General features: G+C 36.5%; 1 protein-coding gene across 4 annotated transcripts in view; it reads left to right on the top strand.

Annotated features, from left to right (window-relative positions):
• LOC107136868 (cytohesin 1 interacting protein) overlaps positions 1–26,161 on the top strand; it is a 61,140-nt gene extending 34,979 nt beyond the window's left edge. For all 4 annotated transcript variants that reach the window (XM_048812294.1, XM_048812292.1, XM_048812293.1 and 1 more), the window contains 7 exons: positions 5,295–5,344; positions 5,563–5,617; positions 9,091–9,193; positions 9,401–9,494; positions 12,292–12,361; positions 18,903–18,969; positions 22,965–26,161. In XM_048812294.1, the coding sequence (XP_048668251.1) occupies positions 5,295–5,344; positions 5,563–5,617; positions 9,091–9,193; positions 9,401–9,494; positions 12,292–12,361; positions 18,903–18,969; positions 22,965–23,431 (906 nt within the window). In that variant the 3' untranslated portion in view covers positions 23,432–26,161. The remainder of the gene's footprint in view (positions 1–5,294; positions 5,345–5,562; positions 5,618–9,090; positions 9,194–9,400; positions 9,495–12,291; positions 12,362–18,902; positions 18,970–22,964) is intronic.
• Positions 26,162–26,677: the final 516 nt, after the last annotated feature.

Raw genomic sequence — 26,677 nt, 5'->3', positions numbered from 1 at the left:
GTTTTTCATTGTTTGAATTTTTTCAGTTGGTAGTTGATTGAATCAACAGATGCAGAACCTGCAGATACAGGGAGCTGACTGTGATGTGACCTGCCCAGAGACCACTGAATGTGTTTGAACAGAAGAGAATTTAGGAACTTTATTCTAGAAACTGGGTGGGTTGGTGACTAGAAACTAGATGTGAAGGGGGAACTTTTGCATTAGTTAGAGAAAGAGGAAATGAGACAATGGAGAAGAGACAGAAAGACTTGAATATCAAAGGTATTGAAGACAGAGGAGGCACATTTGACTTTAAGCCTGAGTAGCATGAGTTAGAAAAAGGCAATCAGTAGAAGAGATCTGATTACTGGTGGAAGTTAAAAAGAGGATTTAGGCATATTAATGTGTGTGTGTGTGTGTGTGTGTTTATACACTCATGAGTGCATACATACAACCCAGACCAATCAATGTATGTGTATGCTCTTCACTTTTCTAGTTCTTCTCTTCCACTTCTGTCATATTCTCAGACATGCTGGACTTCCTCTATTCAAAGAGCTCTTTCTTGATGTAATGAACATTGCTTTTAAAACCAAACCAAACCAAACCTCTGGGTTTATACAACCTTCTGATTCTATACAATTTTTATCAATGAAACTTGATTCCAATCTATCCCAACATTTTGGAATTTTCCAAATGGATGTTCACGATTCAATGTGTTTGCTTGTTGAACATTTTCAATCTGTGGTTGGTTGAATCCAAGGATGTAGAACCATGAGGACATAGAGAGGACATAGAGAGCCACTGTATGTTTGAGCAGTAGAGAATTTAGGAATCTTATTCTAGAAATGTGGTGAGTCAGTGAGTAGAGACTAGTTTGGGGAGAATGATCACCCTTTTGGCACTGACTGAACAGCAGGCAACAAGATCCCTGGGAGGCAATCACAGTAGCAGGTGCTTTGCGGCCCACTGTTATTTTCAACACTGGGAGGGCTGACGTCAACAATTCATACTTCTTGTTATTGTTGGCTTTGGTTTCTGCAAAGCTGTATCTGGTTAGCTTCTAGTTTCAGATTAATCTTTAGAATCAGTTCGTGTTTGCATTCAGAATTGTTTAAAAATAAATTTCTGTGTGTGCAGATTATTTCAATAGCTGCATTTCTAGGAAGCACCAGACATCCCGGTAAGGCTTCTAATTTTGAACACAGTTTTAGGGAGGAAAAATTCCTGGAATGGAAAGCTCTTTAGGAAGAAGAAAGAAGGATAGTTTTTGTTAATGTGGGGGGCCAAAGGTGTGGTGATTGTGCTTGACCGAAAGCAGTTTTTACAGAATGCTATCATGAGAACCAGGAACCCCTCACACGGGCAAGAAGCTTGGCTGTGTATTAGTGGCACCACAGATGGATACCTTTTGCTTGGGTTTCTTTTAGTTATGAAATCATTACTAAATAGGCAATTTCTGGATGACTGATTTCACATGCAATTTCAGATAAGGAATTTGGGCTGAACTCTGTAATGTGTATTTCTCCGTTGTTTCTGCCCTTTAAGAGCTTTCAGTATTTCTGTCAGCACATCTATCAGGGACCAAGGTTTCCTACAGAGGATTGGGACTATCTCAAGATGTTAGGTAGATAACTATGTTTATTTCACTACAAAGGAATTTTAAAAAAATATATTCTTTGATTCATTTTGTGGCATTTAAGAAGTCCATGAGTCTGCCGTCAGACCTTCCTGAGAAGCTGCAAATTCTGCTTAGGTTCCTTAAGGGCACTTACAAGTTAGAAAATTGACATCAGCTCAGTCATTGTGTTGTATCTTTGAACAGTCTCTGGAAGCCCTGTGGTCCTAATGCTCCTGACTCAAAATCGGATGAGGCGTGATTCATGGAACAATTGGGAAGTAAAGATGAGACAGGGGACTGGAAAGAGCAGAACACATACTTTGAGACTTTCAAAACATTAAAAACAAAACAAAATAAAAAACCCCACCTGTGTTTCTGTATGCTCTCCTAATCCCACTCTTTCAGGAAGTGAGAACTCAGAGCTGGATAAGGAAGTAACCATGTGTAACTTAGCAGCAGAAGTGGCTAGAGTGTTGAACTTTGAGCCTCTTTGAAGCAAACAAGCTATGTGGCTGAGGGGCAGATTTCCCCTGTCTTTTGTAAACTGACAGCTGAAGTCAGTTTGGTCTTGGTTTCTCATTTCATAGCAGGAAAAAATTACATTTTGAATATTAATGCCTGATCTTTTAAGTCATCTGACTGAAAACAGAAGAACGATGATAAGTTCAATGCCAGGCGTCATTAGTGGCCATTGAGGAGATAAGGAACTTTGTGTATTCAGCCGTCATAACCAAATGTGTGCTTTGCAAGCCTGCCAAATTGCTAAACCTAGATTTCTCATATTAGATAATGTGTAATAAAAGACAGCTGTTGCCAGCATATGCCGTGAATTGCACACCAGTTCTTCATTCATGATTTTTGGTGCCTTCACTACAGGTCTGGAGAGGCTCTGGCTGGCAGGGTGGTCTGGGGACCACCAACTCTGCTAGTCACATTTTTGAGCTGCTCACCCTAGGGAAAAGGTGCAAGGGAAATTCTTCCAAAGTGTAAGACCCTTGGTAAGACCTTAGACATGCTTAATGTCACTTGGGCAGACAGTTTGGTGGGTGAACCTTGGGATATTTCCACATCACCTTAGTCTGATAGTCTGGATCAAAATCAAGGAGGCTGTGTGGAGATGTGGCCAATGTCAAAGAATTTGATGGTGTCTAATTTATTCAGATTGACTTTTATTTATGTTAGGTGCCTATAATCAACTCTTTGCTAATCCAGAATGGAAACTTAATTTATTAGTGGACTAAGTCTGATTTTGTGTGTGTGTGTCACAATAATACAAATGAGTCAGTCCTCAGGAATTGAACACCTGTGTTTCTCATGTTGTGAAAGACAAATATTTTCATCTTTGTATAACTGGATACATAGAACGGTTAAAAAAGGGGAGGTGGGGAACTTTCATTCTTATAGAAGTCTCTGATCTGTTTTGTGAACCTAAGAGATTTTAGATTTTTTATTTAAAAGGCCAATTGGAGAAAATCTTGAGGCTTATTAGTGCTGGATGTTTTAATAATTTATCATCTCTTGCCACCATCATTCATTCATTTAGAAGTTGTATATGAGGACATTACTGCCTTACTTGGCTTTCTATTAATGATTTTTCTTTACTTCCTGCTGTTTTGGGATAGAGGGAAGTTTCCCGCCTTCTGTTTGTTTTCTTTTATTTTTAAATCTTGCTATCTATTTGAGATTTAAAACTTTTATCTTTTTTTTGTGATTACCTTTGAGTTTTCCTGTGAATGCTTAATTTAATGAAAGACAAAGTTAAAGAATATCTTAATACAACACTCTTGTACTTGGATACTTTAACTTGGGTCTTCCCTTGACATTCACTTGCTTGTGTTGTCTAGTGGTTTATTTCTGTTTGTCTCCTTTGCTATTTTAAGTTCCCACTCTATTCTAGGCCCTGTGATAGGCACTGGGGTGGAAAGTAAAACAAATACATTTCCCCAAGAGGCCTGAAGCATAGAGATGATTATCTACAAATGTGAAGTATCTGGTCAAATATGTACTTCATATAAATATATACACATATGACCCTATGACCATCCATATGTGAATATATAGATAACATGAAGACAAGGTAGCAAGAACATCCTGATTACAGATGACATAATTAAATATGGCTAATCTAAGTACTTAAGCATCTGAATTCAAGGAAGAAGGCAAGCAGATGAAGGCAATGAAAAAAGATCAAGAAATTGTGAGCCCAGTCTAAGGGTGAGATTTAGAATGCTCAGAATGTTAAATTCATGGCCCTCCTTCCAAGGAGGCAGTCCACTAACAACTGAATGGTCTCTGTCTTTTATTCACCATATACCTCAGGTGCCCAATCAGGTTGTAACAAACCACACATTTCTGTAGGCTTTATGTGCTCTTGGGCCTTATAAATCAAAAGTAGATTCTTTTCAGCAAGTCTAAGGATTTTTTTCCCACTCTGAGCCATTCTGTTTTATTCAGTCTTCAGGGGGATATTATTGAGTTAAGGTCCAAAACTGATAAAAGAGGCAAATAAAACTAATTTACATAAAATATGTGGGATGAGTTCACCTCTTCATTACATTAACTTCATTGACTGGTGGCTGGATTACTAACACTGGGACACTCCAGAAAATTTGTGAGACTGCTAGCATTTGGGACCTGGTAATTTGAATTCCCCAGAGTAACGTAGGCTTCTGGGTAACTGGTCAGATATGCATTAATTCTTATATGGATTTTTCTACATCTGGTTCTTATCTTTTACTTATTTTGTTTTTTATCTGGGCTATTTATCTGGATTGGGACATTTTATGCATTTGCTTACATATGACAACCATATTAAGTTGGCAGTTAAATACCACGTTAGCTAGTAGCATGTGCTTATGTTTAGGGTCCTTGGAACAATACTTGAGAATGGGCTAATTAACCTTTCCTAAACTACAAACAAACAAAACAAAGAAACCACACAAAAATCTGCTTCAGTCCCCTAAGAAACAAAGTGTGATTTCTTTATTGACTCTCCTCTGTTAAAATGGTAGAATATATCCTGAAAGTTTATGTTTATGTGATTCTTTTCTTCAACATGCTGAGAAGTGAAGGTGATATTATTTATACCATTTATAAAACCATTCTGAGTTTCCTTTCCTTTCTTGGCTGGGAATCTCACTACATTCTTCCAAAACTATTGCAAAAATAAATCATAAATAGAATTGAGATTTTGAGTCCCTGGTTTCACCTGATTCATGTTTTGTATATGAGTTGTTTCTGTAGAGATTATTTTATCCTGCTAAAAACATTAGCATCCTGAACTATTACACTTAACACAGTTATTTCATCAGCATCTCCAAACATCAGAGATTTGGGTTTCATGGCATTTTGTGGGGGCTATTTTCTTTGGATTTGAGTGTGATCATACATTGTTATTGTTCATCTTCAGAGGCTTTAGATGCAGACCAGAGATGAAGTAATATTTCTAAGCTTTGGATTTCTTCCACATTACATGAACTCTTGTCACAGTGCCTTACTTTAAACGAAAAACTGAAAGTCCAGGTTCCCAACTGTTCTTTGGTATCACTAGGGATTGGAAATGACTGCCTTTATGTAACAACCTCCCAGGAGCTGGGCCAAAGAGAGTGGTGAAGAACAAGCTCCTGTGTGATTTAGATCAGTTTATATCTGTATTTTAAAGACCTTAAGATAACTGAATGCTTTTTCTGTTTTTCAGCTTGCTTTGACTCGATCAAGTTCTTTGGGTGAATTTTCCTGTTCTCAAAGGTAAAGAGATTCAGTTGTTTTTTGGTTTTCCACCAAGATACATAAGAACATAGCTCTCCAAACTGTTGCTAAGACACACACACACACACACATAACAGGTTCTACAGTTTACACAAATTCCAGTTATTCTTAATTGTTGTAGTGATTTTTAATAATAAATATGTATCAGATGTGATACTCTGAACTTCATGCGGTTTATTTTATTTTATTTTTTATAGAAAGCTTGTTACTGTGGAAAAGCAGGACAATGGAACATTTGGATTTGAAATTCAGGTGGGTAGTTTTCAAATTTTCAAGACTCCCCAGGAAGAAAGTGGAGCAAATAGTGTCATGATGTTTGCAAAGTGTAATGAAGTTAGGATTACAGAGCTATGGAGACTGTGAATTTCCTTCAGTAGATGGGTTTTTGGTAGTTTTCCAGAGTGTTGAGTGGTGTCAAAGAAAGAAAACACTGAAGCTGAGAAAATATTACTCCTGAGATATGCACAGTTCCTTGTGCTGAGCTGTTTCCATCTTAGGCTCAAGATAGATCAGAAATACTTTATACAGATGTGCATTTTAAATATTTCCATTCTTTACATGTTTTTACACAATCATGTTCTTATAATAGATACCAGGTTCCAAATCCTCAATATTTGAGAAACACTTGATAGACTGTGTATGTGATATACATGTACTCATGTGTAGTTACTGAAATTTTGATATTGATGATTTCTTAGTGGAGATAATGAGAGATTTGTCTTTTTCTTCTGATGAAGGCACTTTATTACTTGAAACATTTAAGAAATTTGACTCTACTCACAGATTCTTCATGATGGTGGGAATTTTTTTCTCTTTCTTTCTTTCTTTCTTTCTTTCTTTCTTTCTTTCTTTCTTTCTTTCTTTTTTTTGTTTTTGGCACTAAGGGTTGAACCTCGGGATGCTTAGTGACCGAGCCACATCCTTAGCCCCTCACCTCTTTTTTTTCTTTTGTGATACTGGGGATTGAACCCAAGGCCTTGTGCATGTAAGGCAAGCATTCTACCTACTGAGCTATATTCCCAGCCCCATGATGTAGGGAATTTTTAAACAGTCTTTGTAGGTTTCAGTATAAATGTCTAAAATTTTAATTTCTTATTTGCTGTTTGCTTTTTCATGACCACATTAGAAGTGGTGAGATAGGTGAAATGAAATCTGATCCAGTTAAGTACAATGGTTGTAGTTTAAGCATAACTGTTTCTTTCCACAGCAGTTATACATTTCTTTTAGATGTGTTTTGCAGATTTGAGATCTTAGCTTTTGTGCTGCTTTCAGAAAACTTTGGTGTGATATCAGCCCCACAATTAGAAACTCAGTATGTATTTTAAGATCAGGAACAGGAAGTGCTAAGTAAAACACTTTTTTATGAGTAAAGAAACAAAATGGAATGAATAAGGAGAAAGAGGAGAAAAGTATGCCTTTTACTGTCTGAACTCTTCCACTTTTAAATTTGGTAAAATCTTTAATTTGCCATAATAATTGTTGAAATGCATCAGATTTTAGAAGTAGAGTATTCTTTTATTCCCTGTTCACATGAAACACTACTTATTCTCTGACAGAGACACTGTGTGTTCTGTGACTGGTTCTTTTAAAATGAGAATAATCCTCAGCAATGTGCAGCAGTTGCTACTGAAAACATGATAAATGATTACTTGTGTAGCTGATTTTTCTCATTCTGCTATACTATTTATCACTGCTTCCTTATGTTTCCCTCCCATGCCATAAATACTTACTCTACATGGAACAAGAGTCAAAAGTATCATGAGTAGACAACAGGCCACAGAGCCACTCAATCTTTTAGATAGACATGAGCTGATGGCTTAACCTCTGAGCTACAGCATGTATGTTATCTTAGTGAGACAGGAAGTCAACAAATAGGGGAAATGCTTTGAGGAACGTTTTGCAGGCCAAATAGAACCTTACATATCCTCATGTGCACCATGTGTAAAAACATATCTGGGTCCTGGCCTGCCAAGAGAGTGACATTTTGGAGAATACCAGATCCATTTTCCTCCGTAGTTTTCCAAGGGTGCCCATTTTACACTGCATATGAGAATAATGCAGCATGATAAGAGCATAGACTTTAGATTCATGTACACTTTGGTTCTTATTCTCTTAATTACTGCCTTATTGGGTCCTTGTGGATTTCCAATAACACATATAAAGTCTCTAGTAATGTGGTTGGTATCAGTGGATGATCAATATGACAAGTTGAAATGAAGGTCACTGGGCATGAGAAAGGGCAATGTGATCTTTATGTCTCCATGAAATGCAGGTGATCATTCTGTCACTGCTATTGTAATGGGAGACAATAGATCAGTGAGAGAGAATGAGAAAAATATTTAAGTACTAATTTCTGTTACTTTGGGGAGTCTGTTATTTTACTCCTATTTCTAATCCCCAATTTACACCCATTACAAGTACATTCAGGTGCCAATTACATAAATCAAATTGCTTCCCCTGTATTGTTTTCACTCTGATCCCTGGGGATGGAGGGTAGAACTTCACTGATAATGAAAATTGTTATAACAATGGCTTCCAAAAGGAGTGTCAGTTTTTTCTTTGGTTCATGTACCACATGGAGTAGACCAGCCTCTGTCTCTGGAAGGATCTGAGCTATTGTGATAGCTTTGGTGGGAAAACTGTTAAAGCCATTTCTGATACAGATGAGAAGTATATTACGTGATCTTTTAAAAAATCCCTTCTACTTTTAAGATATGGGGACTCTGAATGCCTTAGGGATTGAGCAGAAACCCCTTGGAGGTTAACAGATCAAAGTTTCTAGATGTGACTTGCATATGACTGACATGTGGTGCCTCAGGGGTTGCCAAATAAGAAAGAATTAACATTCAACATTAATTTCTGCACAATGAAGCAGTCATGTAGTGTGGCTTACTTTTAGTAATCAAGTATTTAAGACTCAACTCAAAATACTTATTTTGATTTTAAAGGGAGCTAGACTCCATAACTTAAATGTTTTAAAAAGAACAATATGTTTGTTTTGAGTAGTTGGGATGCTGTACATAGCACACATTTTCAGTATTTTGGTATAATTTGAAAACAGAAACAAAAACCCAACATCAACAAACTACTTGTGTGCCACACTGAGGTAAGAGAAAAAGCCTAACTTTTTCTAATTGGGTAACTGATAAACTGGTAAGAATTCGGGGAAGGCATAGTAGAGAGTGCTTAGAAATGAAATTAATGGAGTCAATCATAGTATTTGTGAATAAATGCAGGGAAGATTGTCATTATTGCAGAATTCTGTTTTAAAATAATCATTGCTGGCATGTCTCCCTTGCTGAATATATACTGTGTCATATTCTAGGTTGAGTGCTTTAGCTTTTAAGAACTAAATAAGGATTTTGCTCTTGGCCACCATAGTTTTATCCCATGGAGAAATAAGAAACTTAATCTTTCTTAATAAATATGTAATGATGATAGCATCAGGTGGTTTCTTAGGCTTGAAAACAGGAAATATTGAGCCACTCTCATCCCACTTTCTTTCTCATGCCAGATGTTTTTTTATGAATGAAGTTGGTTGCACATTGTCTGGTAGAATTGCAAAATTGCTACCTTTGATTCAACCTGTAGTCAAGAAAGCCTTTCCAAATTGTCCTTTGCATTTACCTATTTACCACTTAACAATAACTGATACAATTTCATGTTTTCACACATATAGTTTGAGTGTTTTGAGTAGTAACTCGGTATCTCCTTAAATTTTGTAGACCAATAGGCTCCAGAATCAGAACATCTGCTCCTTGGAATTGTACACTATGATCTGCAAAATACAGGAGGACAGTCCAGCTCACCTTGCTGGTCTGCAAGCTGGTAAGGTAACTTTGCTCCTGTTAAGAGCCATTTACATAGCTAGAAAAGAAAGCTTTTGGATAGTGAAGGTCAGGTGGTGATTGTTGCTTTAAATTTTCTTGAATGATTCCAAGACTGTGTGGAGCTTGCTTGTTATGTTTCATTTGCATGTCAGGAGGGATTATTTAACTAACCGATATAATGTTCAGTTTTCTTGGCATCTCCCAGGTGATGTCCTTGCAAATATCAATGGTGTGAGCACAGAAGGCTTTACACACAAGCAAGTGGTTGACCTGATCAGATCCTCAGGAAACATGCTAAGGTAACTATCCATTTAGTTCCCCTAAGGTTTCAAAGATGTTACATTGACTCACAATGCTTGCTGAGTGAATGAATAGACTTTTTGTCTAAGGATCACCACAGGGGAGACAGCACACTGCAGCTTTGGGATGGGGTACACATATTTTCAGTTCCTTTTGTTTTTCAAGGTTTCCTCAGGCTTGAACATATTGTCGACACCTGAAGTCAGTGGGTATCAATAGCCCCAATGTCTTTGTGAATTTACAAATGCATTTTCAATGTCAAATTCAATTCAAGTGGCACACATTCTTTGGACTGAGAAAAACTGGTTCAGTTTCCATGGTTGATATAACCTTGTAGATACAACAAATAGAAGGTCAGAAGACTAAGTTTTCCCCTCTTATGCCACCAGCCACTCATTTTTCTCTTATTTCATTTGGGAGAAAGAATCAAGTTTTGTTCAACTCTCCCAACCTTGAAACACAAACACTTCTACCAATATTCCAGAATTATTTTTATAAGATATTGGTTTTTCCAATTAGAGACTTGACTGATTTCCAGATCAATATTGAGTCTCCATGAGTGAAAACTGCCTCAAGGAAAAAACAGCATCATCATCTTCTATCATAGCATTCCTAGACCTTCTCTCAGTAGTTAGAAAATAATATTCACCCATTCATTAAAATTATACTATGGATAAATACTATGTAACTAGTGGTAAGTTCCGGAGAGGCAAAGATGAAGACCTTCTTAGAACTCTAATAATTGTGGAAGAAGATGGATAAGAAAATCCTGAAAAATAAGTAATTTTTTCATATTTTGGTTGTTGATAACTGCTACAAGGAAAGTAAAATAGGGCAAGGGGAGAGAACACCGACTAAGAAGTCTGCTTGTTCAGTTTTAGATGTTTTAAGTGGTCTTTTCTAAAGAGGGAAACTTGAGCCAAGACTAGTAGAGAGAAAGTTGGTCATAGGAAGTCTTAGTAAGCACATTCTAGGTAAAGAGAGAGACCTCTGAGCCCTCAGAATGGGTTTGGCATGTGGAAGCGACAGAGGGAAACCCAGTGTAATAGGTAGCTGGTGGGTTAATGAGAATATACAAAATGAAGACAGAGTTGGCCATGAAGCAGATCGTGGGTCTCATCAGCTATGCCAAAGAGTTTAGGTTGTATTCTCATTGAGGTGGGTCCAATATTATCCCATCCATTCTTCACAGCTACTTAGGTTGGTCTTATTCCTATCTATGCATGAAGTGCCTGAGGCTTAGAGACGACCTTGTTAAGGTTACCCAAATAGTCAGTGGCAGGGCTGGATTTGGTCACCTGCTCTGGATACCAGGATCCATTCTATTCAGCTACAACTCTCATCATGAGCTGCTGAAAGAATTTGGTGGATACGCTTTGATACTTCAGGGATATGTTGATGGGTGTGCATGAGTGGTTTTGAAGGATGATTGATGGGGGTAAATGACTAAATCAGTTCTGTGGGTTCTGTGAGTTCAGGGAAAAGATGGGGGTACTGTTGCTCCAGAGAAACTTGGATTCAGAAGGCAGGCACCATGCAGAGTCAAAGAGAAAATGCTGGCAGAGTCAGAAATGTATGTTTCACATGGGTGAAGGGGACAGATTTCAGATCATAGAGGGGGGTAGTACTTGAGAGTCCACAGATCAGGCAAATGGAAGGCAATCTGCACAAATACTGAAGGAAGGGTCCGCTGAGGTCTGCAGGTTTGCCCATGCATATCTATTATGCGAACAAGTCAGACCCACATTAAGAGTCTCAGTGACAGAGGTTCACAGCAATCCCCTGTATGGCTCAGAGAATCGAGACTGTCTTAATTAGAAAGCAGACAGCATTTTGGCTTGTTGTCAGCTCATTATCTCAGGTATGATGCTATTAGAAATAGAGGAAAATTGGTCTCCACATTTTATGCATTTACCATGCCTTCTGAAATTGCTTGCATCTTTATAAATACAGTTACAGCCTAGTTATCAGAAGGAATTTGAACCAGTATTTTAAAATGCTTAGGAGTGATTCATAAATGATTGATAGTTTCGTAGTCAAAATAAAGGTAATTTGAGCACACAAAACAAACCAAATCAGTCAGGATAGAATAAGTCTTCTATTATTAGAAAAGCATTTGGCATAGGAAGAAAAGAACACTGTTAAAGTGATAATTCTGGGAATAAAGTTTGTAAACTAAAGGTTTGAGAAGAAAGAGTCATACAAAGGTTATTATTTTATAGTCGTTCTGGTTCTTTTAGTTCTTGTTCTCAAGTGATAAGGCAATTTACGGAGGTAAGGCCTCCCAGAATCCTAGCAGGAAAGGATTGCCGCCCATGTCAAGAAATAGCACATTGATCCCACTGTTGGGAGAGCCCCAGAGTCTGCTGTTTTAGTCATACCTTTTCTTCATCGTATCGTGTCTGGAGTTTGGCACATGCTAGATGCCCAATAAATAGTTACCACATGCATGAGCTGATTCACCTTGTCCCAAAAGAATAGATTCTGGTACAGAGCAGCCATTGTTATCACATAGCAATTTTATCAAATGAAGTAAAACTTATGAATTTACCAGGATCTTTTCATCTACACTTTCAAGGAGAGCTCTCCCCCACTACACATTTTATTTCTCCAAATGTAGTGAGAACACTTGGCTTAGATCCCAGGTCCTTGAAGGGCCATGGAAGTGTGACATTTATGTTGCATTTTTAGTGTGGTCTGTCCTCCAAGTGTCAAACTCCATCAAGATGAAACTCATCCAAATGAATCACTCACTCACATTATTTACCCCCAACCTTTTTTTCCTCCTTAAAACAGGATAGAGACTCTTAATGCAACAACCATTCTCAGAAGAACAGAACTTGAAGAAAAGCTGCAGGTTTTAAAGGTAATTTGATTTAATACAGTGGGGCACATTTTTCATCCTTGAATGGGTGAGTGGTAGAATAAAGATCTATTTGAGGAATTGAGATAGCCCTTGAAGATGAAATGTTATGATGAATCTGAACTGCTAAATTATCAAGAGCTACACAATTGCCTTTGCAGGAATATCAAATTCTGTAAATAGGTATAAATCACCTTCTTCCTTCCTCCTTCAGTGTGTCTATGGGGCTCAGAAAGGCAATAGGAAGGCACGTCATTTGAAGGACTTTTCACTGATGCACCTGTGATCTCTTTTGATTTACATTTTGTTTGGAGAAAAAAAAAATAAAGAGGACTTGTGAAATGTCCTCTCTTGGTTCTTCCTTAAGCAGAGACCATCTCTCTTTAATGCTGTTGCTGTCCTTCAGCCTCCTTTCATTGGAAAACACTATCAACTTCGAAGGAGGGAAAATATTTCCAAGAAACAATGCACAACACTGGATATTCAGTGAAAATCTCCTGAGATGGTTCTTTAAGGGTCATAAAAACTCATTTTTCTAGGCTGAGGAGAGTCTCCCAAGTCATGAAGTCCAGATATGTTCACATGTACGTGAGGCATAGCCTTGCAGACTTTCCCCTGACCCCCAGTGACCTCTTCCTCCTAGGACTCTTGCATGGCAGTGAGTTGACCTGTCTGAGCAGAGATGGTGAGGCTTATCACAGTTCATTTATTTGTGATTTGTTTTTAAACAGCTACCCTTTATTTGTTTTCCTCATAAAGTATGCACTTATTAATTATCCACCCCAAGAGGATAGATTCATTATATTTTATCTTGCATCCTCTTCCTGCATGTTCAGTACTTTAACAAGCTGTTATCTTTTTCAACAGCAATGGTTTTGATACTTGTGTCATTTTGCTCATTCCTGTGAGTTTTTGAGTCAATTTTAAAAATTCCTTTAAAAGAAAACAAACTTCTTTGAGATTTAAATATCAGTTCGATTACATCTATCAAATAAATGAGATGGATTAAAATCTTTATGGCTTTTTATTTTCACTTTGAACAGAATTTTTCAGTCATTTTATTCAGGGCTTTTGAGTACTTCAAAATATTTTGTAATTTTTTTCATGCATTTTTACATATATTTTATTATGTTTACTCTTAGATATGCTCTAAGATTTCTTGCTGCAACAATATAATCTTTTTTGCAATTATTGCTACTAGTTTTTTTTTGTATAATTTTAAATCCAGTAGTCATACAACTTACTTTATTTGGATAATAACTTTACAAATCCCTTAAATTTTTTTTACATAAATATCTGCATATAATGAAAGTTTTGCCCCTTTAGTTCAATAAAATTATTATTAGTAATATTTATTATTGTTATTGTTGGTGGTGCTGGGACTGCACCTAGGGCTTTACACATGCTAGGCAAGCATCTACCACTGAGCCACAAACTAAGCACCAGTTCAATTATTCAACTAATTTATTTTTCTTATCTTATAGCATTGTCTAGGATCTTCAGTAAGTTATAAATAGTAGTAGCTTTTTTTCTTGAATTCAAAGGAAATGCTTCTAATATTTTGTCATTAAATTTTTATCAGTCATAAGAAGTGCTTCATATTATATTTAGATTTTTTAAACTGTCAAAGTTAATTTGTGCAAAAGAGAGATAAATGTTTGGATTATGGGTAATGTATGCATATGCAAAATCAATTTTTCTATGTTATTGTATTCAAATATTTTGTTAAATGATATAATTTCTAAAAATTATGTGTAGATTATTTGGGGTTTTCTATAAAGATAATATCTGTCAAAATGACATTCAGTTACTTTTGTTACTTAACTACACTGGCTAGGGCCTACCACATAAGATAAATAGAAATAATAATAATAGGTAAGCTTGTTTTGTTCTTGATTTTTAAAAGAATTGTTTCAATATTCTCCTACTAGGAATGAGCTCTTTCTATGAAAATACTTTAAATAGGTTAAATAGGTTAATATCTATTTTAAATAGATTAAATAGGTTCCCCTCTACCTCACATTTTCTGGTAGTTATAAAGATTATGTATTAATTTTCAGCACATACCTTTTCTGCATCTGTAAAGATGGTCTTCTCATTTATTCATTTAAAAATATCAGTCAGTATTATGAATAAAAAAAAATCAGAAACAAAAGTATGGTGAATGACATTTAGAGATTTTTTGATGTAAAACCACACTTTTATTTCTATGATAGGCCCAATTTGATTTATTCTTGAAATTTATAATTATTTTTTCTGTACTTATAGGTTTGATTTGCCATATTTTTTGAAATGGCTTTATTTTACAGGTAGTCTGACCTATATTTTCATTTTCTCAGACATCTTTTAAAGTTTTACTATCAAGTTTACTGGATTTTTTTACATGAGCTGGGGACTGCCTTCCTTTTTTCTTTCTTTCTTTTTTTTTTGTTCTCTGGAAGAATTCTTGTAATGCCATCTGAATCATCTGTACTTGAGATTCAGTTGTGGTGAGAATACTTTTTAACTGATGTTTCAATTCTTCTTATTTGCAAGACAACTCAGTTTTTCTTTTTCTTTTCTTTTTTGAACTGTTTTTGTGGTTTACATTTTTATTGATAAAGTTTTAAAAATTTTAAATATATTGCATGAAGTTGATATATATATATATATATATATATATATATATATATATATATATATATATACACACACACACACACACACACACACACACATACNTTTTTTTTTTTTTTTTTTTTTAGTGCTGGAGAATGAACCAGGGTCTTGTGCATGTGAGACTAGCACTCTCCCAACTGAGCTATGTCCCCAGCCCCAATAAATACCTCTTGATCTCTGTCACAAATGTGATTATGTCCTCATTTTCTACCTTTTATGCACTTCCCCATCTATCTCCCCTACCACCATCATTGGTAATTTCTCTAGGGGTCTATTTTTTTTTTTAAATCTTAAAATACCAATATTTGTATTGGAGGCAATCTATTATCTTTTTTCTGTCTACTTTCATGATTTCAAAAATATTTATTGAGATACAGTTTATCTGCATGTATTAGGTTTCCAAATTTATACTGCTTAGAGCTCTCAGTTTTGGTCTAAAGACATGTGACTATATTCAGATTTGGAATATAGTCACATGGATCTTTTTGACTATTACTTCTTTACCACTTCCTACATTATCATCTTGAATTCCTGTTCACTATATCTTAGAGTCTCTTGATTTATCTTTCTTAGTAATATCTTCAGTAACATTTTTATTATCTCCATTCTAATAGAATGTATTCTTTCTATTCAATTTTAAAATTTATTTATATTTTATTATCAAGTGTACCTGTTCTTGTTTCCTTTCTTTGTTTCAAACTTTCTTTTTCTTATGAATATTGATCTCATTTATCTCTCTCAGGGGATTATAAGGATTCTTATTTTAATGACTTCTTTGGATACTTTTTTGAAAAAAAAAATATATATATATTAGTTGTTGAAGGACCTTTATTTTACTTATTTTTTATATGTCATGCTGAGAATTGAACCCAGTGCCTCACACATGCTAGGCAAGAACTCTACCACTGCCACATCCCTATCCCTTCTTTGGATACTTTGCTCTTTTTATTTTGCTTGTAGAGAATCCATGTATTGATCTTTAATTTTATGATTTTGCTTTCATTAAACATCTGTGGGAATTTTGGAGTTTAAACTACCTGCTTTCCTTGAGTTGTAGCATCTCCTTCAGCTAAATGTTATAGGTGGACAGTTGCCTCCATACAGCACTTTGAGACTCCCAATCCAGAGCCAGTCTGGTAGCTTGGATGCCTAGCCTGGAGAGTCAGTGTGGGACTTGGCTCAGGTCATGAGAATATGCTTATGTACTCCTTTCTCTCTAGGTAGATAGCTGTAGCTTTTCTCAACCTCCTTTTCTTTGTATGAAAGCTTTAGCCATGTTTCATTTCTTAAGCAGGGAGCTTGACTCAGTCTTGTGCTTCAGACAGGTGCATTTAAACCGTATACTGACAGAGGATATGAATTTATAGTTGCCTCTTCCAGCTTCTCTAGGCCCAATAGACATTAAGATTCATTTCTACGTATGTCTGACATTTTTGTTCTACTTCTAATTTTGAAATTGTGAGATTTTTTAGTTCATCTCTTGAGTCAGAAATGTCTGGGTATGAGCTAGAGCCAAGGTCAGGCTGTCTTCCCTTCTGCACGATGACATTTCTTTGTGCATCCCCTACTGGTGAGCATTCTATTCCCCAAAGACTCTTTGTGGGGACAAAAGCTCTTCTTTAGAAACAGTGGTCCCTTCTTAGTCACATTTACAGGGATTCCCTTTCTCTTGACCTATGATTCAGATGTATAATATGAAAACAGCACATCTGGTGGACTAGCTGAGATATCTAGTTTTAAATCTAGCCCTGCCATTTTCTATTTTTGTAGCCCTTAAAAAATATTTTGCTGTACCATAACTTTATTTTCTAGTCCATGACATTTTGGGGGGGAAATTATAAAAATTAAATAGCATATTATCTCTGAAAGTACAGTAAATGTACTAAAGCCAGGGAGACGTTTGGTTTTATATCTCATGTAGATTGAAAATACTTGAAAAATATTTGGAACCAATCTAATGTGTGATAGTTGCAGGTCCTTTCATGAAGCCAGTTTTTGTGTGCTCTTTCATGCAGTATTCAAACATTATGCCAGTTTCTCTGCATCAGGCCCTAAAAGGGGCTCAGTCAAGCAATGTGGCCCAGGATGGCTAGAACTCATGTAGTTCTCATGGGATGATGACGGTTCATATTTATTCAAATATACAATGTGCTATCAATAACACAGGAAGAAATAGACTCTGAGGAAAATAAGGAAACTTAGTTACAGACTAAAAACTCTTAGTCACTTTGACACATCTGCTCTTTACACTGGTATTTTCATGGTGTTAAGTGATGACATACTTAGATGACTGGGCCAGATCAACAAATTAGCTATTTTAAAACCTTTATGTTTGCAAAAATTATATGCTTGGCAAGCCCTGGCTTTGTATTTTTGGATAGTAAGTTCAGGAATATTACTTCATTTTCTTTCTATATTTAGTTTTGACTGTCAACCTACTATTATGCTTCTCTACTGGACTCTGTTCCCTTGTAGGAGATAAATCTCTTTAAGAAAGAAGAAAGGAGTAGGTGTATATCCCAGTTCTCCCTAGTTCTATACTTCTGGATCCCTGATTCTCACCCTCAGGTATCTACAAGCTTAGGAAGTCAGCAAGGACTGTGACTAAGGCAGCCCAGCAGTTTTGTACCCATTAAAGATGTTATCACTCTGAAGGAATAAGAAATTAACCGAGCCAAGCATTTTATTACTTTGATTTATTGTTTGCATATTATATTGGCAACCATAAGGATTACTTTTTAACTGTTATCATTATTGAGGCTGGGAAGATTCCGCCCAGTTACTGTTCAGTCCTTGAAGCGTGAGCAATGACCTATGTTCCCCTTATGCATTTAATGATCTTTTTTGCAATTTTATTATTTTCTTTCCCTTAAACTTTTCCCTCTCCAATGTATGTTTTTTTTTACTTTCTTTTTAACCTTCATCTAATCCTCCAGCTTGCTTTGAACAAAGGACTGCTTATTTCCAACTAGGCTGTCTTTCTTATAGGATGAGTGTCCCTGGCATGTCTGAGCTGTGTCCACTTGCTGGGCTAGCTATGGAAACCTGAAGAAGCAAAGGGAGGGGTAGAGTAGAGGACAAGGGATGGGAGGGAGAGTGAATCTGTGACAACTGTCTTGTCAGATGCCTTCCGCCTGATCGGTTTTGGATTTCCATGGCCTCAGCTTTCCCTGTGCTAGAGGCCAGAACTTGCATGCTGTTTTAAGAGCATACACTTCCTGCCCAATGTGGGTTCTGGTTCTCACATGCTGCAGCAGCCGAGGAAGGAACCAGCTAAGGAGTCAGGGTGTTGAGCAGTAATCTAATATTAGCCTTCCAAGAGACATTTGAAAACAGGTCTGTTCTCATTTGTGGTATAGAAAATAAAGAGATGTACAGCAAAAAGTGCAGTTTTTGTACCGTAGGCTTCTAAGAGATTGATGATTATTGTTAAGCATTTACTAAGTTTTAGTCATTGCTCTAATTATTTGACATCTGTCAGCTTATTTAACCCTCATGAGACTCTTGAAGTTCAGGTTCTATTATTGCCTTCACATGCATTTGGAGAAATTTGAGAGTGCACGTCTTTGTCTAAATAGGTAATAAGTTCTTATAAACCCAGACAATCTGGGTCTGTAATATTTTTTAAAATAAAAAATATAAATTTAATTGTTCCTCATTTTTTTAAAGAAGAGTTGGTGCTACTAGTTTATTCCTTGAGAAATTAGTATCTTCAACATTTTTATTTAATACAAAATACAGCAAAATCTTTTAATGAATGGGAGAGGCTTGTAGCATTTGAAAGAAAAGAAAATTTTAATGACAAATCTCAATACATAGAATTAAATTGCTTTCTTTACTGGGATTTTCCTAATAATAAGCATTTTTTTTTCTTTATTTCTTACAGCAAACCTTGAAGAAAAAATGGGTGGAGTACAGGTCTCTGCAGTTACAGGAACAGCACCTGCTTCATGGTAAAGGCAATTTCCTGTTCAGAAACCACATGAACATTTCATCCTTTCAGTATTTCTGCCTCTAAGTTGATTATTGTTATTATAAGAAAAATTTGAAACAAAAAGAAAAATTTGTCCAGTACCAATCAACAGTAGTAGTCTTTCATTAGCATGAACTTTGGAGTAACTGAGGAGGGAAGTCAAGTCACAGCCTTTCTCTATACACATACAACATGCACATTCATGCACACACTTTCAAGAGGTGTCTGGATACTTGAGAGGAGCAGTAGGAAAATTTGCCTGACTTGCTTGCTGTTTAAGCAAATGAATGAAATTCCTGAGATTGATTATGGTGTGAGGGCTGGGTAGCTCTCAGAAGCTGTTGAAGCTGGCATGGTTACACATTTTTCAGGTAGAGTTCCTACCATTTGTTCAAATTGTAAAAGCTACATTTATGCAGCGAAATCTTGTCTCATTGGTCCCTAACCAAAACAGACGTGTAAGATTATTGCAACAGGGAATGTATAGCTCTTGCCATTCTGTGCGTTCTGGAGGAAAGCATTGAGCTTAATGTTTGTCAGCGGCTACTTGTTTTGTGACTGATGTGACCTGAGGAATGAACTTTTATGTACAAACACTTCACTGCAACCACTAGCTGTGTGGGTGTGAAATAGACTACTTCTTGCTGCTTCTTTGGATAACACTTAACTCAATTCTCTATATATAACCTTGGGTATCTGTTGAAAGTGATAATCACTTTGCAGAAGAAGATACAATTTTAGAACTTTTGAATTGATACATAAAAACATAAGAATTATACATATTATGGAGTACCATGTGATGTTTTGATACCTGTATATATTGTAAAATATTTAACTTACCCACCTTCTCAAGATTTTATCATTTCTTTGTCATGGAATCATTCAAAATACTTTCTTCTAACATTCAAAATACTTTCTTCTAACTTTTGAGATATAATGTACATGGTTGTCAACTATACTCACCCTGTTGTGAAACAGTGGACCAGAACCTCTTACTCTTACCTAACTGTAATTCCGTATCCACTGATCTACCTTTTCTGGTCCTTAACTCTCCTTACTCTCCCTAGCTTCTGGTAACCACTAATCTACTCTGAACCTTTTAATATTCCCATATGAGTGAAATCATGCAGCACTTGTCTTTCTGTGCCTGGCTTATTTTTTTTAACACGTGACTTCTAGTTCTATCCATGTTGTCACAAATAACAGGATTTCATTGGTCATTATGGCTGAGTGTATTTCATTGTGTATGTGTATGGTGTTTTCTTTCTTCATTCATCATTTGATGGACACTTAAGTTGTTTCCATTTCTTAGCTATTATGAATAGTGCTGCAATAAACACAGATATCTCTTTAGCATACTGATTTCATTCCCTTTGGATGTATAGAAATAGTAGTGAGATCGCTGGGGCATATGATAGTTATTATATATTTTTTAAAATTTTTTGAGGAATCTCTATAATGTTTTCCATATGAAGCTTATACTAATTTACATTCCTTTCATTGATTTACAGTACTTCTCTCTACATCCTCACCAGCATTTGTTATCTTTTGTCTATTTAATAGTGACTATTGTTATTGAAGTAAGGTGATCTCTCATTGTGGTTTTGATTTGCAATTTCCCTGATGATTAATGATGTAGAACATTTTTGTCCACATATTTGTTAACCATTTGTATGTCTCCTTTGGAGAAATGTCTGCCTAAGTCTATTGTCCATTTTTTAAATCAGGTTATTTGTTTCTTTGCTCTTTAGTTTTTGGAGTTCTTTATTTGATCTAAACAGATAGAACTCTAATTAGGTCTTTATTTATAGCTTAGTAATGTGGGTTGAAACTTAGATGTTTTTGAAACATGTACCAGTTACTTCTCTTTTTTATGTTATTCAGTTAATATTTTTAAAAATTTATAAGACATTTCTGAGGGTCTCAAATTTGTTAGATTGAGATACAAAAACATCTTTGCAGGCACTTCCTGGCTTTCATAGACATGAGAGTATTTGAGGAGCCTTCACCTCAATGTCTGGTGTATCCCAAATAGTCTGGCAAATGTTGCAGTCCTTGGGCTCTACAGAAATGGCTCTCACATGAATGAAATCCTCAAGTCAGTATCCTCAGAAGGTCATTGTCACACAGCTTTGGGGGAATTGAGGGATTTTATTAGTCTACCTTTTCTAAAACTAAACACCCAAGGGATGAAATTCTACAAGGCAATTGATTATAGAACCAAATAAAATTTTTTCTAAAACTAAACACCCAAGGGATGAGATTCTACAAGGCAATTGATTATAGAACCAAAGAAAATATATCAACTCACTTTAAAATGAAAGAGTGCAGGTTATATGAAGAAGAAAGTAAAGCATGACTAGTTACTACACAGCTAGCTATGCTCAACCCTGCAGATCAAATGGAAAAAGAGTACTGTTTTTTATATCATCAATGGAGGACAAAGGAGAGCTGAAGTGGGAATAATCAGCACAAAACAAAAGAGTGTTGTGAGTGGTGATGTTCTAGAACCTCTCTTGAGGCAGATTCACATTCTCATCATGCTTTTCTAAGACCAGCATTAAAAATATCTCCTTTCTTTTAGCGGCAACTAACTCAAAACAGCTCCGCAGCAGGCATGTGTAGACAGGAAGGTGGGGTGTGATGAACCTTTCAGTTTGGAGAACCCAGATATAGGTTATAAAGAACTGAGGGAAAAAATTTAGTCAAGCAGATAAAATTCAGTTTCTTCAAATAAATTGGATGGCAGAGATGCTTTGTAGGTACAGTACCATTCTAGAGCATTTAAGTATTCCAAGACAAAATGTGGAATATTGAGGCAGTGAGATATATTTGACTTCATAAATCCTTCTGTTATAAACAGAGTTGAATTCTCTGATTTATAACTGTGTTTCCCATATACTTCAAATGGATTTATAATAATCTTACAATTACTTAAAGAAAAATAACTAAGAACCAGAGGAATTGAATTAGAAGATCCATAAGACAGAATTTCCTCAAGTGTTTTTTTTCTTTTCTTAACCTCATTTCTGTGAAAATTTTAATGAAATGTTCCAGGATCACTTAAGTGTAGGAAGTGGTCATTTGGTGACTTACAAGTCATAATGACCCACTCTCAGCTGGGTCAAACAGTTCTTATGTGAAGAATGCTAGTTTACTGCCAATATTACTTGAGGTAATCAACTTATGAAGAGAATAGGTTTATTTTGGCTCATAGTTTTGGAGGTTTCAGTTCATGGTGGAGGGGTCCCATTGTTTTGGACCTGTGGTGGCACATTATGGGGGGAGCATGTAGAAGGGCAAAAACCATCTCCTCATGGCCAGGAAGTGAATAGGAGAAAGAGTAAAAATCCAAGACCCCATAATCAAATTTGAAGACTCCCTTCTTCCATATGACATAAAACCTCACAGCAGCTCCATGCTAGGGATCAAGCCTTAACCACTTTGATCTTTGGAGGACATTCCAGATCCAAAATATAGCATGAAGCATTTTATTTAAAGTTATTCAGACATTATAATTTTCTGACCACGAAAACTTTCCCTTGGAAGCTAGTCCACGAAACCTTCCTACATGGTTCATCAAATGACCTCAAGAAATGCCTTATTTATGTATGCTTATTCATTTATGAAAAAGCACAGAGGAAATATTCTTATGGCTTTTTGTTTTTATTTTATTTTATTTTTGTACCAGGGATTGAACCCAGGGGCACTTAGCCACTGAGCCACATCCCTGCCCTTTTTTGGTATTTTATTTAGAAACATGGTCTCACTGAGTTGCTTAGGGTCTTGCCAAGTTGCTGAGGTTGGTTTTGAACTATTGATCCTCCTGCCTCAGCCTCCTGAGCCCCTGGGAGTACTGACGTGCACCAAAGTGCCCGGCTATTCTTATGCTCTTTAAAGAAAAAAAAATTGGAGACTTTGTAGTGACTGATGATCAAATCCATTCCACAGCCGACTTTGTTCTTTATGTTCTAGGTGACGCAGGTAGCTGCCCAAGTTTAGAAAACATGGACATGGATGACTTGTCTTTGTTTGGAATCCTGCCTGGGCCAGCCTCAGACCTCCTGGACCGGAATCGCTTATCCAGCGAGAGCAGCTGTAAGAGCTGGCTGAGCTCCATGACAGTGGACAGTGAGGACGGCTACCAGACAAGTGTGTCCGAGGACTCGAACCGGGGTGCCTTCAGCCGGCAGACAAGCACTGATGATGAGTGCTTCCTCTCCAGGGATGGGGAGGATTTTCTGAGGAGGGCTTCTTCAAGGAGGAATCGGAGCATCAGTGCCACCAGCAATGGGTCCCTGTCTCCCTTGTGGGAAGGCAATTACTCAAGCATGTTTGGGACTCTGCCCAGGAAAAGCAGAAGGGGAAGTGTCCGCAAACAACTCTTGAAATTCATTCCTGGCCTTCACCGAGCTGTGGAAGAGGAAGAGAGTCGCTTTTGATGGGTCATTCTGCCCTTTTGGATTGGCTCATTTCGTAGCAGTCACTAGACTCCACCAGATCGGCTCCACCCAGCTCGGTCGGAAAGTGTGGATGGATTGCAAAACTGACATCCCATTTCACAGCAATGGTGACCTTTATTTAAGATTTTATGACGTTATTTTTGATTTTTGAATCATTTTTCAACCAGAGCAGTTCAAGTTCAAAACAGGCCTTAGGGAAATTAAGTAATAAGTTTAGGTGGTAAAACAAATTAATGCAAGTGCCTGATTCTAATGCTGCCTGTGAAAGCAAGGAGTAATGTTTACTTTCCAGATTATGCATATGAAAAATTGAGAATTTTTTGGAGTCAAGTGTGAATAGGGAGTGACAGAATATAATGATATGGTTACAAAACCTTGTTTGCTTAAGCTCAGTAGCTTCTGGAGAGCCCCAGGATAAGGCAGGTTTGAATGTTTCTGTTCAGATCTTTAAAGGGTTATAAGCAAAGATTTACATCCATATTCATAATAAAGCATGAAGTGTAAGGTTTAATATAAGAGGTTGCACTTCATGAGAACCAGTGAAAGATAAGGTATGAGATGGGTACCTAGGAAGACCATAAAAAAGATCCTTGTTATAGGATGTCTAAACAAAAGGAGTGGGGATCTCATTCTCTTTGTCCAATTCAATTTTCATTCTGCCTGAGCGTTAACAACAGTCTGGAATTCTCAGCATCCTATCACTTGGTGACTATTTTTTTTTAAGTGTCCAAAATCCAAGAAGTTAAGAGTTCAGAAAAGAATTTCCCTCCTGTATGTTTTTTCCACATATTTCTATTCTACATATTCCAAATGATCATCATCTCAGCATTCTTTATTCATTTGTATCAATTACATTTTTTCAATCATGCTATATTTTATTCAATATTCATTAAAATCCATGACTTCTTTGTTCTGGTGATAGAATTACTCTTAAGTAAAAAATCTGGATTTAAAAAAAATCTTTAAAATCAGTCCTCACTGATTTTAAGCTGTGTGTGTGTGTGTATATATAAACTTGGGTTTAAGGATTAGTCATTTTCAGAAAAAAAAAGTAGGGTGGGGTAAGGAAGCTTGTATGATAGGAAGTAAATAATAAGATATAAAAAGGTTTTTAGGTGGGGCATGCTTTCTGTTCTTTGAGATTACAAACACCCTGTGGAATCTGCATGAAAGTCATTCAGATGAAAGGCAGGGTATAGCACCTTTCTCAGGCACAATAGCAATCCTGCCTACCATTTGCTAAATGCCTGATAGACTAAAGGCACTTCAGTATGATTCTGGAACAGTGGATGTAGGGCACAAGAGTTAAGGTGGCAGAAATCCAGAGACATCTCATGGTCACAGGGCTAGGCAGTGGCAGGGCTGAAATTGGAAACCAATTTTTCCTGCTTCTAGCCTATCCTCTGAGTCTCTCTAGATATAATTTACTTTGTTGCTGGTTCTGTGTAGTTTTCCTCAGAGTACTTTTTATTCCCCTGAGAGAAAAGATTAAAATGCAAATTGTAGATACTGCATAGAAAAGCATATAGTCTTGGTACGGAGGAAAGCAAATGTTTAGGGTGATTCTCCTGGCTTTCATAAGCAAGTTTTCATATATAAATACCTTAATACCTAGTAAGAACTTGAAAACCGTGTATAATCTAAATGGTATTGTTTATCTCTTGTTCTCTAGAATTATCATGTTAAAGATCAGCTTACATAAAGGCAGCATCTCCCATTAACCCTATTTCACAAAGCCCAGGAGAGAAAAAGACATTCATTTTGGGAGAGATGGTTTCAAATTCTATGATGAGAAAAAAATGCTTAGGGAACTACCACAGGTCATCTGGGAAAGCAGAGTCTATAGGTCATTTACTTTTTTGCGGCATTAATACAGAAGTGTAATACTTCTTTATGACGGTAAATGTCATATGCAAAATGGGGGTAGGGAAGGGACAGAGCAAGTATCACTTCAGTCTGTAATAAGAAAAGTCAAGAGTTTGATCTATGTTCTGGGAAAAAAGCAAAGCTGGTTAACCAAGGTACAGGAAGGGAGGGGATGTCATATTTGGTGTGTTCACAAGCTGTTTAGTGGAAATGTGGGTCAATTTTTCACAGCATAGCTTTTTAGCCTGAGTCTGACCTGAGTGAGACTTTTTTGTAGAATGATATTTGATAAAACTAAATTTGTGTCAAGCATTTTGGGAATTACTTTATCATATGGCTGAATGGCTATAACTGTGTCAAACAGGTAGAAAATATGCTTTTTGAAATGAACTTTTAATCCTCACTTTCTACTATGCAATACTTTTATATCTTAGGTGCCTGATATAAATAGTGTTAAAAATCTGAGTTTGAACTGAAGACATCAAACTTGGACAGTTTGTGCGTACAGCTTATCATAAAGTATAAGTATTCATGAATGTATACAAACGGAGTATAGTAAATAGTGCATTACTACATTAAGCCTGCAGATCATAAAAGTATTGTTACTTTATATTTGTTTCCTTACATAACTGTGGACTATGAAATCAAAATCCAGTGCCTTTCTGAAATAAAGAAGGCTTTTCAGAAAAGGAGATTTTTTTCTTCTTCCTTTCTCATTTTCTGTCTCTTTAATTTTCTAATCAAATGAGATGAATGTTTTGAAAGCAGACTTTAGTTTTTTAAACCCGGTCACCTCTTGACACTTCTATGAAGCCATTAAAAGACATTACCCACGTACTGAAACTTGGTGCTGATATTCACTGTCTATTGCTATTCAACAAATTACTGTGAACATAGAGGCTTAGCTTGTATCTATTACCGTTAAGTTTCTGTGGATCAGGAGATGAGCTCCCACTCTCAAGCTCAACTGGGGAAAGCCACACGTTTAAGCTCCCTCAGGTTGTTATCTGAATAACTTCCTAAGGCTGAAAGATTCATGATAGCTTACTTTTTTTTTAAGCCGGCAAAAGAGAGAGAGGCTTCCAGCAAAACAAGAGTCTTCAAACAATGTAATCACAAGGATAAAATCCATATTCTTTGCCATTTAATGTAACATAATCACTGAAGTGACTTCTCCTCACTTTGCCATATAGTGTAATACAATCATTTGAGTGGCATCCCGTTGTCTTTGCTGTATAACCAAACATAATCAAGGAGTCACATCCTATCAAATGTGCCATAGCCTGTTTGCTAGAAGCAAGTCCCAGTCCCTACCCTGAAGAAGCAGGATTTAGAAAAAAGTGTGAATATCAGGAGGCA

Source organism: Marmota marmota, unplaced genomic scaffold, assembly GCF_001458135.2.
Source record: "Marmota marmota marmota unplaced genomic scaffold, marMar, whole genome shotgun sequence".
In the NCBI taxonomy this organism is placed as follows: Eukaryota; Metazoa; Chordata; class Mammalia; order Rodentia; family Sciuridae; genus Marmota; species Marmota marmota.
Note: the sequence above shows the minus strand (reverse complement) of the source record. Positions and strands in the feature narration are given on the sequence as shown.